The 20,825-nt window shown below is 39.9% G+C and overlaps 1 protein-coding gene across 6 annotated transcripts in view; it reads left to right on the top strand.

The window, feature by feature from the left end:
- Positions 1-18,387, top strand: part of HIVEP2 (HIVEP zinc finger 2) — a 207,168-nt gene extending 188,781 nt beyond the window's left edge. For all 6 annotated transcript variants that reach the window (XM_049654471.1, XM_049654473.1, XM_049654468.1 and 3 more), the window contains 5 exons: positions 419-573; positions 4,361-4,536; positions 8,789-8,890; positions 9,676-10,571; positions 15,907-18,387. In XM_049654471.1, the coding sequence (XP_049510428.1) occupies positions 419-573; positions 4,361-4,536; positions 8,789-8,890; positions 9,676-10,571; positions 15,907-16,731 (2,154 nt within the window). In that variant the 3' untranslated portion in view covers positions 16,732-18,387. The remainder of the gene's footprint in view (positions 1-418; positions 574-4,360; positions 4,537-8,788; positions 8,891-9,675; positions 10,572-15,906) is intronic.
- The last annotated feature ends 2,438 nt before the right edge of the window (positions 18,388-20,825 follow it).

Here is a 20,825-nt window from a genome sequence, read left to right as displayed (position 1 = left end):
ACTAATAGGGGCACTTTGGAATTTTTCCTAAATTATTGATGAAGCAAATAGAGGATTTAAAAATAGTTTTTACTTAATCCAGTTACCATTTCCCTTCAGTTTTTGAAAATATTTCCTTAATTGATAGTGTTTTGTTACTTCAGAATATAGAACATGTTTTCTGTTTTTATTAGTGTTGCATAGATTAAGTGCCAACAGAGGAATATTCTTTTTTTTTTTTAAACAAAATGTTGATTAATTCTGTAGAAACTGTATTTCTCTGATTTTATCCTTAGTGTCCCTTGTTTTATGTAGCCAGGCCATGGCCTTTTAACATGGAATTTAGGCTAATTTTCAGAGGTCAGAGGAGAGCGGGTATGTGGGCTGCTCCTGTGTCTTAGAGAAAGCGTATGAAATGATTCTCTCTTTTTTCCTACAGATGAAACCTGATGCATCCTTTTTATTTGGCAGCAAACTAGAAAGGAAACTAGTTGGAAATATCTTAAAGGAAAGAGGGAAGGGAGATATTCATGGAGATAAAGATATTGGATCCAAACAAACGGAGCCAATCCGAATTAAAATCTTTGAAGGAGGGTAAGGAAATATGTGCATGTGTAAAATATTCAGTTATAAGTCAGAGCAAATGGTCACGAATGTATGCACGGGAAAAAATAGTACCTACTCTGGTTGGGTATAAGGCGGATTCCTTCTCTATTCACATTTCTGAAGTCTGGCTGGCAACAGATAATGAGTTCATGCACTTGCTTTCAATGCTTACTTTCAATGAAAATGTCCCCGTTATATATGGTTTGAACTTCTGCTTCAAATTTCCACGCCTCTCATGCAGTATGAAATTGACTATATTTGTGGCCTCATGATGTCGTCAAGTTTGTTCATGCTTTAATATTATTCTCGTGGGCATTTTGGTATTATTAATGGATATTTTTATTCTGTGCTAACACAAATGCAATCTTGCACACTCATGTATAATCCTAGGAACTAGTTAATTTGATTGTTCATTTAATTGCTTTTACCAGATATTATTGGGATTTCATCATTTCCATTAGTGTGCTGTTTCTGTTCCAGGATCCAAGCCGGGGTACCACATTGCATTGAGTTGTCATGTTTTCTCTGTCTCTTCTGATTTGTGGCAGTTTCTTTTTCTTTGGGAGTTTCCTTTTCTTTTCATTTTATTTTAGAGAGAGAGAGAGAGTGTGTGTGTGTGAGAGAGAACAGGGGAAAAGGGCAGAAGGAGATGAAGAGAGAATATTAAGCAGCCTCCACACTCAGCATGGGGAGCAGTGCGGGGCTTGATCCCACGATAGCAGGATCATGACCTTAGCCGAAATCAAGAGTAGGATGCTCAACCGACTGAGCCACTCAGGTGCCCCTGGGAATTTCTTTTTAAGTGTTGAATCCTGAGTTGTAGAAATACAAGTAATAAGGCTCAATAACTTTGATATCTGTACAGTAAAGAAAAATTACTCATATGTGTAATGTCTAGTTTTAGATTTCATTAGAATTGTATTGTATCAGGCTCCTCCATCACATGGGAGAAAAATCTCAGACTTACGCTATTAAAATTTAAAAACTTTAAAGCATACTAATCACATTAGGGTGATTATGTTGTAACTAGCCTTATCTCTGCAATAGATCTGTAATTTACATGTTTCCATGATTACGAATTGATTCCAGTTATAGTTGGAAGACCGAATAATGTTATCTATTTAATTATAAAATGTTGACTGTTTAGTGATATGAAATATCTATTTCCCACGTAGATTTACCAGTTTGGAGATGAATTATTAAAATTGCTTTCCTCTTGGTTTCGGCCCCTTTGGATGTCAAGTATTTTCACCACTAAATCCACAATTGTATGGAGTCTTAAAGTGGGTCTTGATATTTTTTTGACATCCCTCATCTTTTAACACAAATGAAAACAAAATAGATGTTATCTTTCCTCAGAAACTGAGGTGTCCTTGTGAATGAATCCACACCCTCATGTTCAGTAGTCTTCCTAGTAGTGCACTTGTACTAGATGAGCAATACTTTATATTTGCTTTGGGGAACCCATCTCTCCTAATGAAGGACACAAGTGAAAGAGCGTATGTGAACATATTATTGCTGTGGTTTGATGATCCACAAGGACGGTGCCCATATATCATTTCTTCCCCCTTTCATTTCCCTGTGGTATGGGCTACATCACAGTCATTTCTTAATCTGTGACCCGACTTCTGCCTGGTGGTGACCAGGTGTTCATTCCAAGCAGTGTGCTACTGCCTCTTAGTTTGGTGATTGCAAAGTGATAACTTGAAAAAAGAAGTATAACTGACCACATTTTTAAGTGTGTATGTTCTTTATATTACCCAATTCCTAGGTTTAAACATACCTTTTGGGGTTTTTTCAAAATACGTTAATTCTTGTATTAAGTAGAATCTAAGGTCTGTAGACCTGTTGCACGGTAGATATTTTATTTTTACAGATTTTTCAAATATGTAGTTTCATTTTGTACTGAATTTGACTGTCTACAAGTAGGTCAGCTAAGACATTAAAAATAAAATGATTAAAGCCCCTGGGTGGCTCAGTCAGTTAAGCGTCCAACTCTTGATCTCAGCTCAGATCTTGATCTCAGGGTGGTGAGTTCAGGCCCCCGTGTTGGCCTCTGCACTGGATGTGAAGCTTATTTAAAGAAAATAAAATAACATTATATTACTTGAAGATAAAATGCATTTCCCATCAACCGTGATGATGGGCTACACTAAGCTTAAGGTATCCTTCTGTGAAGAAAACTAGCTTTCTATAAATTTATTTGTTTTATTCTGTATTTCTTTGGTAATTTTATCTATTTAGGGACAGAGAATAGTGAAATTAAACGGTGAAAGATCTTTTGCATCTTGAGGTTCTTTTCTACTTTGTTACAGAAGACAACGTAAAATGAAACTTAAAGTTCAAGAAAGTTTTGAAGAACAAGTTGAGGTGGGAAGTTCCTTGTGACAGGGGAAAGATTTAATGAAAAAACATACAGAATTGACTATTCATATTTTTGATACTACTTAATTCCCACCTGGATTAGTAGTGACCAAAAAGTAAATAATGTTAACATTGAATAGCATCCATAAAAGAGTTAATATTTAAATATGTGGGTGGATTTTCTCTCTTAAAAATCCTTCGCTGGATTGGACGAATGAAGTTGAATTTTCATTTCTGAAAATACAGAAGTGTGCAATGCTCCTAGAATGTAAAAACAAACAAACAAACAAAAAACCCTATAAATCTAGTGCCTTTAAGTAAATCCACAGTGAATTAGGGCATTTTATATGTCAGTTTACATTTTGGAATTATAAAATGAGCCCCTTGAAAAGAATATCTTTCCAAGAATGACATCAGACCCATAATTCTAGCCTCACTTTGATTTAAAAGATAATGATATTCACTGAATTATTCAGTAGAATGTTACTGTACTCTATGATTGATCCTGTTCCATTGTAATCTGAACAAAATATGATAGTTGAGCCCTGGGTAGGTTTCATCCATGGATTATCACAGTGAATACCTAAGATTTTGTTTATCTAATTGATTTGACTAAACTAGCTGACCTCAGACATCCTTTCAAACCTCTCTATTAAATTCTTCTGCAAACAAATGCAAATTTGGTTGAAAAATAGAATCTCTAGTTTTTATTATGTAACATAACAGTACCTACCAGAAGCTACTTGAAATTTGGACTCCACTTTAGTGCAAATTCATGGTCCTTGGGAAAGAGCGGATCAAATCTGTAGACAACAGTTGGTGAGCTCAGCTCAGCCCGTGTAAGCTAGAAATTTGGGAGGCACTCTCATGCCAGGATTGTAAAAATAGAGCAAAAACTTGCAATGAAGAATTCTATTATCGGTTTTACTTATTTTAGCATATTTACAGGCATGTGTGTGTGTGTCTGTTCTGCTTGCACGTCTTAGACGATGTAATGTTAACGGATGATATATGATGATTTGAATATGTTGGTATAACTTTTTGGATATTTCTTGTGTGGAGGCTGTACTAGAATCCAAAAGTAGTAAGGCACAACTCTGAAACTCTCTGAGGCTTATGGAAGTCCATTGGAATTGAACATCTATATCCCAAGTCCACATATCTTAATAGGGGGACCCATTCCATTTTGAACACCATGTAGAAAATTACATTTTGCTTACAGTGCCAATGTGTCATCTGGTTCTTTCAGGAATTTACTGCATAACCTTCTCAGGTTTCATAGAAGTAGGGTTGAATAATTGTTTGTAAAAGACCCTCATAATAATTTGCCTCTCAAAAGATTTGCTTCTGGTCTGATTACATAAACCACTAAAGTATTTGAAAACACACTGCATTCCCTTTTTCTAAACAGGTATAAGTCAAATGAAGATTATGTATATGTCAGAGGACGTGGACGTGGAAAGTACATTTGTGAAGAATGTGGGATTCGCTGTAAGAAGCCAAGCATGCTCAAAAAGCATATCCGCACTCACACTGATGTCCGGCCATATGTATGCAAGTTATGTAACTTTGCTTTCAAAACGAAAGGTACAATTATCATCTTTTTAGACGAGGACATACTTTTCTTATGGTCACTTTGGATTCTAAATACCATTTTATAACTGTTATTGAGAGTAAGACGGTTTTGTGAGTGAAATGTATTTTCTCCCTTATGTAAGTAATCAAAGGATACACATGAAACAGCAAGGCTTCTTTTATGACTTGAGTAAGAGCTGTAGACGTAGGGCCAGGCAAGTTGTTTCCGAAGGAAGTGGCTAAGAATTGCCCGGATTGTTATTGCTATTACTTCATGTTAGAAATGTTGTGCGGTCTAGATAATCTTTGCACCAGTATTGAAATACCACAGGGAGACAATCCATGCAGTGGCATTAGAAAAGCAAGGCAGCAGCTGGGAAGAGAACATGTGCCCATGGTCAGTTTCAAGATTATGAATAATGTAGAGACCCACAGACTCCCAGGTGGGCCCCTCCATCCACAGTTGCATTAATTATGCATAGAAATTTGATAGCTTGTGTTCCGTGTATTTATCAGCACAGAGACAATTTCTTACTCTCAGGCCACAACTGTGAATTTCATAATATCAGGACTTGCCTTAAAATGATATTCTTTCTTTTAAAAGAAAAATCTGTTGTTGTTTTTTTTTACAGGTAGGTTTATATGAACATATACAAGAAGGTTGTTTTGATTATAGTTTCTTCATTTTATAAAATCAAGGAAACGTTCTTGATCCCAGTGTTCTCAGATTACAGAAGTAGCGAATTAGAGGGGGTTTGACTTTTGGAGAAGTACGTCTTACTGCTTGCTGTAGAAGTACTCTAGCTATCATGGATTTTTACCCCCTCATTAAGCTCGTATGATTTCCTATGTTTTAACTTTAAATTTGCATACCAGTTCCTCTGCTCCACTCCCCATCAAGAAAAATAATAATCAAATAAAATAATCTTTGGTAGGGAAATATGTACCAATTTTCTCCTATAGCCCAAATCCTAAATTGTCTTATTGGTTTGTCAGAAGTATAAATGTATAGACTCCCAACATACCTGTTTCTTCTTTACTAAAAAGGTATCTGTAGGGGCGCCTGGGTGGCTCAGTGGGTTAAGCGGCCGACTTCGGCTCAGGTCACGATCTCGCGGTCCGTGGGTTCGAGCCCCGCGTTGGGCTCTGTGCTGACAGCTCAGAGCCTGGAGCCTGTTTCAGATTCTGTGTCTACCTCTCTCTGACCCTCCCCCGTTCATGCTCTGTCTCTCTCTGTCTCAAAAATAAATAAATGTTAAAAAAAAAAAATTAAAAAATAAAAAAAAATAAAAAGGTATCTGTAATACAGGGATGCTTTCTTTGAAGGCAGATAAAGGAGGGGGGGGAGTGTTCATTTGCATTTCAAAAGAGGTAAACATAAGGTCCTTTAAATACCATCCTCCTTTGTACAACCTAGCCTTTTATTTAGAACTTCACTGAGAGACTCCCTAGGACAGAAGAAAATATAAACTTTGGTTCTATAACCTGCAAATCCGCCAGTCATTACAACTGCTTTATCTTCACGGGGTACAGGAGTTTGCTGTGTGAGACGCTGGGTGACGGGAATGGCTGTGTGAGACGCTGGGTGACGTAACACCACATTTCTAGGTTTTTAAAAATCAAATTAAATTTGGCTCTGCGTCATTGCCATGGAGTTTTAGCAGGAAATCATTTATTCTTGGTCATTATTGGAGTTTCCTTGTCACCCTTCAAGAATGTGTAAATGTCTCAGAATCTTAAAATGAGCAAAATGTCCGGGGGAACCCCTCGAATTTTCAGTTGAAGTAACTGTTGTCCCACCCCAAGCCCTGTGAGCACAGACCCTCAGTGCTCTCAGAGGACCAGCACCTATGGAAGTCACGCCTGCCCACTCCTTCAAGGGCCCTGCCTAGCCAGCCCCTTCCCCCTCCTTGCTAGAATCCCTTCGGAAGCTCAAGACTTAGGTCAACCAAAGCCAGAGTGGAGTTGTTTCAGAGCCAGATTTCTAACCGTTGCAGGATGCTTTTTACCTCAATATCCAGGGTTCTTTGTCTCGCCTGTTTGAAGAATGAAGAGGTAGACACAGAATAAAATGAGCAGCAGGCAAAAGTTTATATAGGTGATCAGAAAGTAATAGCATGAAAGCTCTCTTTGCAGAGAGGGGGCATTCAAAAGTGAATGCGCACGACAATAGGCAAGGGTCCTCGTTTCTAAGGTTCTGTTCAGGCCCTCCTTCCCTTCCCCCTTGTTCCTTCTCAGGTTTTACCATTATTGGCTGGACAACTCTAGGTGCTGGGTTGTCCATTCCTGATTGGCTCCTTTCCATTGTATGAGGGGTGGTCTCTGGCCATACCATTCCTTGTGGTTCATTCATCGTTTTATGGTCTACTTAAAACTTTTGTCAAATCCCTGAGGGCAACCTGAAGGAGAGTAGGTGGTGTCTGTTACATTCTTAAGAGGGACCTTACGCCTGAGGGGCTTTGCTATGGTCAGACCCTCCCAACATTGTTCCAAAATATGTGTTTTTCCCCACCCTAGGACCTCAGGTCCTAATCTTTCCCTCTTTGCCTATTTTATCCTATCTTTTCCCATCATATAACTCCAAACCTACCCTGAAGATGAGAGCCCAAAGCCTGACTGCCTATTGAAGTGGAGAAAAGAGAGAAAAATAGAGGAGAAACACAGATCAAGATCTAAATATATGATCTTGACAACCTAACACCCAGCCACATACACAGATTACATGTACCCTTGCAGAAACAGGTGATTTCCATTAATTTATATATTCATTATATATATAAATTATATATATTCAGATATATTCATTAATTTATAGATTTAGGAATTCTTGATGATCTGTCTATAAAAATGTTGGCGATCAGTGTGCCCGGGTGGCTCAGTCGGTTAAGCGTCCGATTTTGGCTCAGGTCATGATCTCGCCATTCATGGGTTTGAGCCCTGTGTTGGGCTCTGTGGTGACAGCTCGGAGCCTGGAGCCTGCTTCAGAATCTGTCTCCCTCTCTCTCTGCCCCTCCCCCATTCGCGCTCTGTCTCTGTCTCTCAAAAATAAATAAATAAATATATAAATATGTTTGAGATCTTTAAAATATTTTTAGACAATTAATAGCAGTAGGGGTCCGGAAATATTTTTATGTTTGGAGTTACCAAAATAGCACGTAAAATTCATAGGTATATAAGCAATAAGTAAAATACTAAGTAAATAAAGTAATATAAGTAAAATAATAAACAACAGTGTCCTGGTTAGGATTGTGGCTCATATATCACATTACTGATAGGCTAAACAACTCTACAAGGGAACAAACTATTTTCGCAGGCTAAGAGTTTCCACTTAGATTCAGTAAGCCTATTCTTAAAAATAAAGCATTTACTGGTACATTGTTACAGCATCATGAAAGGGCACAGATAATAATATGGCGCTTACAATTGAACTGGTTCCTGCGTGTCTTTGGATAAGTTATATACATGACATGGACTGAGATAGGTAGATAGATAGATAGATAGATAGATAGATATAAAGATAAAGATAGAGATACACATATAATTTCATAGATCCTAGGTCAAAGGTTGACAGAAAACCTTTCTTTTTCCTTAAAACAATGGGAGTTTCAAGATAAATAGGGAATATTGTAGAACTTTAGAAACTGCTGTCATAAAGTTTGCTAATGTATACCAGACAGATAGATGCTAAACACTGAGTATAATGTTCCCTATAAGTAGTTAGCTAAGTTATTTGTATGGATCTTTGAATTTGTCTACAAGGTTGGCTTTCAGATAAGGTTGCATAATTTTTTCTTCTGACCAGTGAGAAGCCTGGGAGGTTGATCCAAATCTGATCACTGCCAAAAGTCTGGGGTCCAGGATGTGTTGATAAGAATGTTTGATCTGAACTTTCTCTAAGATGTGTGACCCGGCTTATGTCACCGTGTTTATATGGAAGCCTAGGAGGCTGGCCCATTTGAGTCTAAGATATTAGATCTCTTCTCAGTCAGGAAAGTCTGGGATTCCCAGTCTTGGCTGGGAGCCTACTCTTGAAAAGGTATGACCCTATGCTACAAGTCCTCTGGAATGAGGGAGACTTGAGATTAGGCCAAAGTTCTGAGTGGTTGATATGTTCAGGAACCAGGTTGTTCCTCCTAAGTTCAGGACAAAGGGTGGTGGGTAGACACAAATCTATGCTATTTCAAATTAGTTCGTTTCTAATTTGGGAACAATCATCACCTTCTTGTCATCAAGTAATTCCTCCTTTTTTGCCTGTGTTTTCTAGGAAACCTAACGAAGCATATGAAATCTAAAGCACACATGAAGAAATGCTTGGAGTTGGGAGTTTCAATGACATCAGTGGATGATACAGAAACCGAAGAAGCAGGTACTTCAAAATTTAGTTGACTGACCTCTTCACTCTGCACACTGGAGCTTTGTGCCTGGGGTGGCAAAACAAGTTTTGGTATTTAAGAAAAACTGATCACATTGCATTTTATTAAATATGAAATAGAGAAAGGAATCTGACATGTTGCATTGCTTACAACATACCGGGAAGAAATAAATCCATTTCAGTTCTGACTGAAAGGGATAAAAAGGCCTCACTATAAAAACACTTCTATCTAGAATCGTAAAGCAAATCTAATTATACTTGCATTGTGACAGGGATTTAGATTTTATGAAACTTTGGGGAAACTTGAAAAGCAATTTAATGTATTATTATTCCTATCAAGAGGAAAAGAAATCCATCATTAATCTGAATAGAAAACCTGAGGTCAGTCAGGAGTCCTGAGATATATCACTTTTATGTAAGTTTATATCCACAAAGACAGGTCTTCACTTTCTTTTTCTTCCAGCCTCATCAGTAGCAGCATTATCCATCCCCATTTGTTGAGGGTTTTCTATGGGCTGTGTGACATCTGAGACATAAGGTGTCACTCTAGAGTTCTTTTGTTGGGTGGGGATGAGTCGGATTAGTTATTAAAAGACAAGAACCCGTGTAAGGTCTCCCACCCGGATGAGTCCCCAGTGAGTATTAAAGGAGTTCAGAGATGGAACCGTCTCTTGGGGCTGCAGGGTTGGAGGAAAGCTTTTGGGAAGAGATGGGGTCCAAATTAACCCCTAATCTTGACATTTGAACCCTGATCTCCACTATCTGTTCAATTGTTTCAGAAACTATGGAAGATTTGCACAAAGCAGCTGAGAAGCATAGCATGTCCAGCATTTCAACTGATCATCAGTTCTCAGATGCTGAAGAATCGGATGGTGAGGATGGAGATGATAATGACGAAGATGATGAAGATGATGATGACTTCGATGATCAGGGAGATTTGACACCAAAAACAAGATCAAGAAGCACCAGTCCTCAGCCTCCTAGATTCTCATCCTTGCCTGTGAATGTTGGCGCCGTGCCACATGGAGTTCCTTCAGAGAGTTCCCTGGGGCATTCTTCATTGATCAGCTATTTGGTCACTTTGCCAAGTATTCAGGTTACTCAGCTGATGACGCCAAGTGACACATGTGAAGATACTCAGATGACAGAATACCAGAGGTTATTCCAGAGCAAAAGTACAGACTCAGAACCGGACAAAGACAGGTTAGACATACCTAGTTGTGTGGATGAAGAGTACATGTTGTCTTCGGAGCCCAGCTCCTCTCCGAGGGACTTCTCACCCTCAAGCCACCATTCCTCACCAGGATATGACTCTTCACCCCGTCGAGAGAATTCACCAAAGAGGTATCTGATACCCAAAGGAGATGTATCACCCAGAAGACATTTATCACCTAGGAGAGATCTGTCACCCATGAGACACCTTTCACCAAGAAAGGAAGCTGCGTTGAGAAGAGAGATGTCACAAAGAGATGTTTCACCAAGAAGGCATCTGTCCCCAAGGAGGCCAGTGTCACCTGGGAAAGATATCACGGCAAGAAGAGACCTCTCTCCCAGAAGAGAACGAAGATACATGACCACCATAAGAGCGCCATCTCCCAGAAGGGCTTTATACCATAACCCACCATTGTCCATGGGGCAGTATTTGCAAGCAGAACCAATCGTATTGGGGCCTCCTGTAAGTATGATTAGCTTTCTCTTTCTCACGTCTAAAGCCAAAGCATATTGGAGCCTCTTGATAATACACTAGTGTGAAATTTGCTATAACATGGGTGTCTCTCATGGGGAGTGGTGAGCTTGGTTACTGAAAACAACAGGAAGACATTTTCTCACATGCTGTTGTCGCTAACATGGCTGTGACATTACCCCAAGTGTAGTAATGCATCAGAGCAGTAGTGTTTCCAACCGGGAATAGGTGAGGCTTTTCTAAATGCTTTCTGAGCTTAACTGACGACGGGCATGAGTTGAAACCTTTACACGAGTAGGAAAGGTGAAGTCTTTGGAATGACATGGCTACATAGACACATACTCTCAGGGCCATTTGGGTGTCAGTTATAGAACTTTGCCGAGCAAGGGTCAGCCATTAGCGTTAGCTTTCGATACCTTTTTTTTTCTTAAATAAACTCATCACCTTGCCCACAGTGAGTGGACATGTGAAGCTGGTGAGTGACTGGGAGAGGAGAAAGTGACCTCCTTGGTGTATTGTAAGTCAAAGGCATGAACCTATCTGCTTTTCTTGCCATTACTACTACCTTCTGCTACCAAATGCACATGCTCAGTGAGATGGTGAACCGAAAGTTAGAGAGCCCAGGGAGAAAGCTTCAGAGAGTTCTATGGTATGCGCTCATTATAAGTTTAAATAACAACAGTAACAATCATGGGTTAAATTTAGGTAGTAGGTCTAATGCAAATCCATAAAAAAGCATCTGTCCTGCCTCATTCCGTGCCCTGGCAGACCTTGATGTTTCTCAGTTTGTATGGGAATTTTTTTAAATGAATGAAGCAGACACTCAGCATAGACAGATGAATGATACCTTTTGAATTTCTAAGCTTTAAATGTATTTTTGTTTTCTGGTCTCTACTTTTTGCTGTTCTCTCTTTGCTCAAGGGTTTCTATTGTGCGGCTCAGCACTGTCCTGCCAGCCAAAGGCACTATCCCCTTCCAGCTCTGTCTTCTCACTGCCCTGGCGGCCAGGTTCTTCCCTCTCGTTGCCTTTTTGCCACCTTGAGTCATGAGCTTAGGTTATCATTTTTAAACTTCAGGAAAGGTCCCTGCTGCAATCCACTCCCCTTCCTCCAACACCCTCTTTTCACAACTGGATACCAACTTAATCTCTATGGTGCAAGTACTGCAGAAACACACATGCGATCAAGATGTAATTTATTTCCCAAGATAATGAATTAGCAAGCTAAGAAAAAAAGGTGCATTTCCACAGGTTTTTGTGTCTTGGTGGGGTGTTAAGTAGAAAAGAGGGAGCTTCTGAAGTTAATGCCACTGTGGCATACAGAGTCATAGATTCACAAATCTGACACATGCCAGGATATCACATGGGGTGTAAAATGCTTTCTCTGGTATAGAGCAACGATGTTGGCAGAGCATGTACGATGAGACTCTCCTGTACTGGCCTTGGCCAGGTGGACTGAGACTAGGGTATTTGTGAAAATTTGGGGCATGTTTAGTCAACTGTAGTGCCAAAAATAATAGCCTTTAGTGTCAACACACCATGGTTATTAAAAACTAATAGCAACTAACTCAGTCAACCCGGGCAAAGGAATTGAAGGGAGTGGACTAACAAAGTTCATCTAAATTTTGGACATATGACCAGAAAGTTAGGAGGAGATTGGCTTTATTAGTCATTGAGTTTGCAACCAATTGTTTTTTTATACTGATTCACCTGGATATTCAGTACAAATATTCAACTTTACCATTTATGAAGGCCTCTATTACTCAGCTCAATTATCTTTAGAGCATTTATGGCCTGCTGCTTTGTTCACGTGATATGAGGGACTAGATCAGGGAACGCTCTCTGAAGAAGGGGCAGTTGGTCCAAAGCACTTCCCATTTAATGTTTTATCACACCATTTTTGAAGGGCAGAGGAAGATGTTTATCTTTTAGTGCTGTGTGAACAAGATTTTTGTTGCCAGGGCAAAACAGAATTGATGAGAGTATGAGAAGTAGCAATCTTCTGGTTGCTCTATTGAATGAGAGCTGCACCTTGTCTGAATAATGTTGAAAATACTAAATTAGAGTAGCCCTAAAAACAAACGGTTTTCATGGAAATTCTCTTAGAAATACCTTGTCTTGTTGCTTAACATTGGCCAAGAACTAATAGGTCAGTGACTGTGGCATGAAAGGATCTTCTAGTCCAGCACGGCACACTCATCCTGTGGTTCAGTTTGGAGTGGGAGTACCTAGCAAGCAGGTTTGTAGGCGATGAAACTCCCTCATTGGAATCCTACTTCCCTGCTGTGTCTGCCCTTATGCTTTCAGTTTAATTTTAATATAGATAGATGATAGATGATAGATAGATAGATAGATAGATAGATGATAGAAAAGGAAGAAATGGAGGAAGGAAAGGAGGAAGGAAGGGGAAAAGAAAAGAAACGAAACAAAAAGAAAAGAAAAAAGAAAAGAAAAGGAAGGGAGAGAGGGAGGAAGGAAAGAAAAAAGAAAGAAGTGGGAAAGAAAGGGAGGAAGAAAAGAGAAGAAAAGAAAAGAAAAGAAAAAAGAAAAGCAGTGAAAAGGGAGGGAAGGTAAGAGTCTTTCTCATCAGCAAATATTTTTGAAGGTCGAATACGTGTGGCTCAAGGATGATGATGAAAAATTTTTATGGTTTCTGGCCTCATCTTTTTTAAACAAAAAATTTCCTATTCCATTTTTAAAGTTTAAGTAGATAAATTAGCAACGAAGAGAAAGGAAGATGTGTCCTAGTTTCCAGCATGTAGTATAGAAGAACACTGTGCCTGGTCACAGAGTCGACATTCAGTTCTGTCCCTTGCTATCTGCGTGATCTTGAGCGAGTCACTTAACCTCTCGGCCACAGTTTCTTGATCTGCTTGTGGCCGCAGGGAGGCGGGCCGAGCAGATTTCCGTCCTTGAAAGAATTTGCCATTCAGCTGTGCAGAATGCTGTGAACTGACAGCCTCCTGCTGTTCCTGCCATCAGGACAGGCTTCAGTTTTCAAACTGAGGCTATACTCTCCCCTGCAGCCCCCAGCCAGTGACGAGCCTGGATCAGTCCCAGCCGAGCACCTGCTTCCTCTCCTCTCTACCTTCACACGTGCGTCGGCTCCCCTGCCTCCTCCTCCCCGCACTGAACTACTTGCACTCCTACCTCCTTCTTTGCGTTTGCTTCCAGAGCACCTCCTGACACTCTTGAAAAGATGAGGGGTAACAGAGCTGGGACAGGGAATACATATACGTACACATAATACAACCCACACGGGTTCGTTATTCCCATTTCCAAATCAAGGTGTTTCTCACCAAGATTGAAGATGAGAGTTTGTTCACAATATCACAGTGATAAGGTTCAGATTACAAAATAGGGCTGCAAAAAAGGTAGAGAAGTCTTACTGAGAGCTTCTTTGGAGGGTGAAACGGGCGAATGCAGGGACAGAAGCTGTGTGGTGAGGCCTGGTAACGTTTAGAGCAGTGCAAGTACTGACATGGTAAAAATTCTACTTTCAGGCGGACTTCTGTGGTTGTAATCATTAATTGCTGGTCAGTAAAGATCTGAGTCTTTGGGGATTGAGGTTCATTTGATTATCTTCCAAGATTATTATTCTAAGTATCCCAGTTCTTCCACCGTAATTGGTGTTTGTTGTAGAAAACATGCCATTTTCTAGATTAGAGCAAAGGTGGGAGGGATTTATTGTTGTTGTTGCTGTTGTAGCAGCATTTAAATAACTCTCATACTGTAAAATTCTCACCTTCTTTAACTTGTGGGGTTCTTGTGATTATAGGATTGATGATTTCATTTCTTCCTCTACACTTCCAGGACAATTCATTTGTTTCTAGCTTGAATAAGGCGTAGCCCCAAACAGGGTAAGGGCCTAGCATGGCACAGAGTGACAGAGATAATGCATAATTTATAGTTCCCAGGCTGGTCTCACAGTCTAAATAGAACTGGATGAATCATTAATGGTACAGAGCATACCTTGAGCTTGAGAAACATCCTTGAAATGAATTAGAACTTTTTTTTTTCTCTCTCTCTCCTGGATTTCCACCATGCTTGATAGGTTTATATTTATCTGATTTTAAGTTCCCCCCAAAATAAAATAAACTGAGTACCTTTTAAAGATGCCAGTCCATTGAAAGGGTGAATCTCAGAAATTGAAACCTGATAAGCTCTTGCAAGCCTGATAATCTCGTAGTCAAGCGGTGTTTCGCTACAGAAGCAATTACAGAAAATAAGTTCTCTTTCAGGACTGGGGCCGTGAAATCTGGAATTCTCACCCCCAGTTGTCAGTGTCCTAATTCATTAATTGCCAAGAAGACATTTAAATGAAAATAATAACATAAAAAGAAGATATTAACGCCTAATAATCTTTGGTTCCCAACTGTGTAGTCGAATATGAGTTGTAAATGCTTGACATTTAATATTAACTACTTTGATGGATAGTTACCTTACAGAAACTGGCCCTGATTTATCACTTGATAAAGGAGCTGGTCTTCCTTCCAGCTAGGGTGCCTCTTGAGAAGGAATTTATTCCTTTAAACCAATGTCTTGCACATTGTAGGAACCAGTTTGTCTATCACCACTATCTTATCATCTGCTCTCTGGAAATTAAAAAAAAAAAAAAAAAAAGGCAGTTTTCAGACTTGTCATTCCAATTATACTCATCAACACTTAAAAAAATATTAAAAATCTTCCCAGTATATAAACAGATGGCAATCTTTTTACTTCCTTTTGAATTTAAAAACCTACTATTAGCGTTTTTTGCTCAGCATACTTTTTCTGGTAATTATCCATTATTTTCTTTTTATAAAAAACAAAACAAACAAACAAAAAACCAGAACTGAAATGTGTCTCTGTACCTAGTGGAAAACACACTGCATGTTTTATCATATTTAGAAACAAAAGTAAATTGGGGTGCCTGGGTGGCTCAATTGGTTAAGCATCTCACTCTTGGTTTCTGCTCAGGTCATGTTCGAGTCCCGCATCAGGCTCTGCACGGACAGTGCGGAGCCTGCTTGGGATTCTCTCCCTCTGTCTCTGTTCCTTCCCTGCTTGTACTCTCTCTCTCTCTCTCTCTCTCTCTCTCTCAAAGTACATAAATAAACTTAAAAAAAAAAAGTAACTTTTCACAGACCAACAACTTCATCCCAGGATTCTAAAAACTGAGTGGTCTCTTGTATCATAAAAAGTGAAAAATCAATAAAGGGATGAGGGAGTTTTAAAATGTTCTGAATGAGTGAGTGAGTGAGTGAATAACTGTGTGAATGAGATAACTTGATGTAAGCATGAAGAGTATTGGGTCCTAAACGTCGTACTCTCTGCTTCCTCGCACAGAATTTAAGAAGAGGGTTACCTCAGGTTCCTTACTTCAGTCTCTATGGAGACCAAGAAGGTGCTTATGAACATCCAGGCTCCAGCCTTTTCCCTGAGGGTCCTAATGACTATGTCTTCAGTCATCTTCCGCTCCACTCTCAGCAACAAGTGAGAGCTCCTATCCCCATGGTGCCAGTTGGTGGGATCCAAATGGTTCACTCCATGCCGCCGGCCCTTTCCGGTTTACATCCTCCACCCACATTGCCTCTGCCAATGGAGGGCTCTGAGGAGAAGAAAGGAGCTTCCGGGGAATCCTTCCCTAAGGATCCCTATGTCCTTTGTAAGCAGTACGAGAAAAGATCTCCTCACGTTTTGCAGTCATCTGGTCCACCTAGCACACCCTCTTCTCCTCGGCTATTGATGAAACAGAGCACTTCGGAAGACAGCCTAAATGCAACAGAGAGGGAACAGGAGGAAAATATACAGACTTGTACAAAAGCCATTGCCTCTCTCCGGATTGCCACAGAAGAGGCCGCTCTGCTTGGGGCAGATCAGCCAGCACGGGTGCAGGAACCCCACCAGAAACCCTTGGAAAGTGCACATGTTAGCATTAGACACTTTAGTGGACCTGAGCCAGGTCAGCCCTGTACCTCAGCCACCCACCCTGACTTGCATGATGGTGAAAAGGACAATTTTGGTACATCACAGACTGCATTAGCTCACTCCACGTTTTACAGCAAGAGTCGTGTGGATGACAAACAGCCGGGCTTTCCCAGCAGCAAAGAGCTACCTTCAAGCACAGAGGGAGGCAATGAGCCTTCATCAGAGAAGAGTCAACTACATTGATCTAAGATGCATGGAGACTTTCATTTCCACATTTTCCCATTTTGTTTTTGGTTTTGTTTTTCTAGAAATAGAGGTAATCAAGTTTATAGCATGCCTGTCTTAAGTTACAGTAGTTTGCTATTATATATACTTTTGTTATATCAAAAGAATTAGGTAAATTAACAAGTCACCATGAGCCTGACCAAAACAAAATTTGAAATTAACCTATTGGGTCTGGTACTTTTAAAACTGTACAGATGTTTGTGCCTTTTCTTTACTTTGCTTATATTCTTATAAGCATTTTTTAGCAGTAATTTGTACATATTTTAGAATTTGTGTATCTGCTTTGTAATAAATGTAATTTCTTTCCTTTTTTGGACACTTGGATCTAAATGATGTAAAGCAAAACAGCATCAATATATATGTGAGGTTGCACTAAAACATATTTTTATATGATTAAAACTGAACAGCTTTTATGTACAGCTCTGATTCTGTAATACTAATATTTATTTACTTTGTTTCATAAATTGTACATTTTTTTCTTAATGTTGTGGATTGCTTTTCTATGTGAAGCATGGGATTTACTGTTGCGTAACTAGAACAAAAATGTATATTGTAAACAAGATATTTAAACTAGAGTATCTTATTCTGCACTTATGCATTAGTTAAAAAAAGAAGATAAAGGATGTATCAGTCAGTTCTTAACTCTTGTACATTTTTTTTGTCTCTTGTTTGCCGGATTGACTATGACTTAAGCGCTGATTGTGATTTTAAACTTATAGTACCGTAAAGCATTAAAGTAAACAATGTGCTATTGTGAGTTTTTTCAAAGCTTTATAAATCAGTTATAAATAATATTAAAAGTATTTGGTCTTATGTGAACATGTTGATCTATATACTCATCTAAAAATATGGGAAAACATTCCACCCCATGTAAATATGTACAAGTGCATCACTGGTACAATTTTATGTAACTCAGTTGGACACTAGGTTGCCACAGACCTATGCTAGGGTGTCTTTAAAAATTAAAGTGACAAAGCACATGGGACTGTGTAGAGCTTGGTTATCGGCCGGCCCGGTGGCTTGGCAGGCAGTGCTGTGCGCTGCCCGTGGAAAAGACCTGGGCTTACAGATCTCCTTGGTTCTTGCTGCACAAGATGGTGACCAGAACTAAGGCTGCTCTGGAGGGGATGTGTTTGGACTTGAGGGTTAGGAGTGGACCCGGGGAAGGGGCACGGAGACCTCTCGGCAGCCTTTCCTCTCAGCCGGTCCACATGGTAACAGGGTTGGCATCAGCTTTAGGGGAAGCCACTTCACCCTCTTGAAGAGGGGAAGAGGGTCAGGTTCCTGGCTATCTCAGGGGGAACGGGGACAAGAAGCTTTCCAGGGAAAAGAATTTGTGGGAGGATGATGTCTTTTGTACACAACATTCAGTATGGGCTTTGGTTAGCGTGGAGGTGGGCAGAGCCTTTGTTTGTAGGTCCGGAAGAATGGAAGAAAGGGAGGGGGTACAACAACACGTGTGCATACACGCACATGTGTGTGCATGCACACATACACACACACAATCTGGGTTATCTTTGTGCTATATAGTGGATTATAATTCTGTGAAACCAAGTTTGTATATTGAATTACATTAAGGAGTGTTCTTTAAAAAGAGAAATAAATATACAATTACATGCTTGAGGTGTCTAGTTTTTAATGTGTTGTTTTACATTTTAATTTCTCAATTTTGTTGCTAAAGAAATTTTGATGCCACCAACATACCATCTGTGCTTTTAATTGCTAGGCTTTGCCCATTCTGAGGTATGCTGAGCATGACTGCTTTTCACAAGTGAGAAGACAGTCATTGGCTTCCATATGTCATTCGATTAGGACAGAGAGTGGTCACCACGGTGTGAGCTCTAGAAACGCAGTCACCGGATTCTAAGTGTGGGCATGGACAGAATACATTGCATCTGCAAATAGTCATGAATAAATCAGACGATAATTTCCTCTTCTGCCTCCCTCTCAGTATGCATACATATCTGAAATTCCACTGGGGAATTCTCCTTATTTTTGCTGAGATGACTGAAGGCAAAAACCAACTGAAATAAATATACCATAAGATGTCCACAAATCACAGTTCTTTACTACAAAAGAATAGAACCTTTTAATGAAAGTGGAAGCTCATTAACGATCAAAATCTATCAGTAGTTCCAGTATAAAAGTCTCAAATTAGAGGATTTTCAATTTAACCTGTGTTGTTTTATGAGCCAGAGCGTCTTTTAAAATTACGTTTTATAAAAGTGAATTAAAGGTCAACACAAGCAGCCAGCCTAAAACCAGTCTCTCACTGAGGAAAAAAAAAAACAAACCTGAACTATTGAATTACGTAGGGTGATTTGTGTGCCTTACTGCTCACTGGGGCGTGTGCGTGTGTGTGTGTGTGTGTGTGTGTGTGTGTGTGTTTGTGTGAACCCAGGCCAAATGAAATCACTCTTTGTTTCCTCCTTTATCTAATTTATGTCTTGTATTCACTCATTCATAAAACGGTTTTTGAGTGCCTACTATGAACTGGCTACTATGATGGGCTCGGAGGATGATGAAAGTATTCCTGCCATCAAGGAACTCCAGTAAAAGGCAGGACGTGCACATGAGTATGTGTAATATGGTGTTATAGCTAAAAAAAGATGGCATATTTGATGTGCTTTGTTGTCACAAAGGGGAGAGCACCTACCCTGCCAATAATGGAAGGAAGGGCAGGACAGGCTTCATCACAGAGGTGGCCTTGGAACAGATCCTTGAAATAACAGATTGACTTGTTCAACAGATAAATTCTCATCACCTACATTAAGACACTGTTCTCCGTGCAAGTTGTACAGTACTGCACAAAACAAATTAAGCTCTTGTCTTCATGGAGTTTATATTCTAGTAGAGGTGCATTTAAATAAAAGCTGGGGAGGGACATGTTAGATGATCAAGGATGTGTAACTCAGAGAGTAGGTAAAAAGCAAGATGGAGCTAGCTCCCTGAGTACGTGATCGGGTAGTATGTGCTTAAGCCAGAAAGACACATTGAGGTCCAATTTCTTAATCCAGCCTGAGGACATCAGATCTGGCTTTATAAGCTATGGGGAGCTGAGCCAAGGAAGGATTGAAGCAATAGCATTGCCATTGCTAGTGCTGTTCTTATTTAGGAAAAAAAAAAAAAAATCACCGGGGAAGCCATGAAGATGGTGGAATTGAGGCAGGAAGAGTGGAGGCAGGGGACCAGTTAGGAGATTTATGAAGTTGTGTCATTTCCTTGGAAACGATGGCAGCAACGATCCAAGAAGACGATGGGGTCATGGAGAAAGAAGGGACAGTTTTGCTCAATGAATAACTGATGATAACTAGTGACTAATTTGGTGTCTGGGATGAGAGAGATGGGACAGGTGAAGACGACCAGAGTTCTTCATTGGGCAGTGGCAAGAGGGTGGTGTCCTTAGCCGCCAGAGAGGATTTGTACCCGACGCAGGTAATGAAATGAGCTCCCTAAGCAGTTTAGAATGAGTTCAGTCTCAAGAAAGACCTAAGCTGGAGACTAGTTTGTCACTTCTTGTCACTTATTCATAGCTGAGAGTGCCGAATTGAGGAAATCACTCAGGGCATACAGAGGGAATGAAGAGGGTGTCTGAGGACCTCCAAAGGGAGGACAGGCAACCTGGAGTGAACCACGAAGATGCATCTCAGATGGCAGCACATCTCAAGTGCTGAGCTCTACCTAAACCTGATTTTTGAAAATCGGATTTCCATAAATTCTCCAAGACAATTTCTAGAAAGCAAAACCTGAAGAGTGCCGCTTTTGAGGCCAACTCTAGTTGTGGCATTATAACGTGATGGTATTTCCTTAGCAGCATCATGGCAGCTTTATTATTAAATCATCAATTAGAGGTCATTAAGCTAACCTGTCATTTACAAATGCCTCTCCAAAGCCCGTGCTTCAAGAAGTGAGGTGAAGTTTCCAAGGAGAAATAGGTTGTTTGCTGAGGAACCAAGGCTAACACCAAGCTCCTCCAGCAGCCTGTCCAGACTTCCTTAATGAAGTTTCTGATTACTTACGTTGCTCTCATTTAGATCAATATTACGATCACA

Source organism: Panthera uncia (genome assembly GCF_023721935.1).
Source record: "Panthera uncia isolate 11264 chromosome B2 unlocalized genomic scaffold, Puncia_PCG_1.0 HiC_scaffold_24, whole genome shotgun sequence".
NCBI lineage: Eukaryota > Metazoa > Chordata > Mammalia > Carnivora > Felidae > Panthera > Panthera uncia.
The sequence above is the reverse complement of the archived record's forward strand: the minus strand, read 5'-3'. Positions and strand labels throughout refer to the sequence as shown.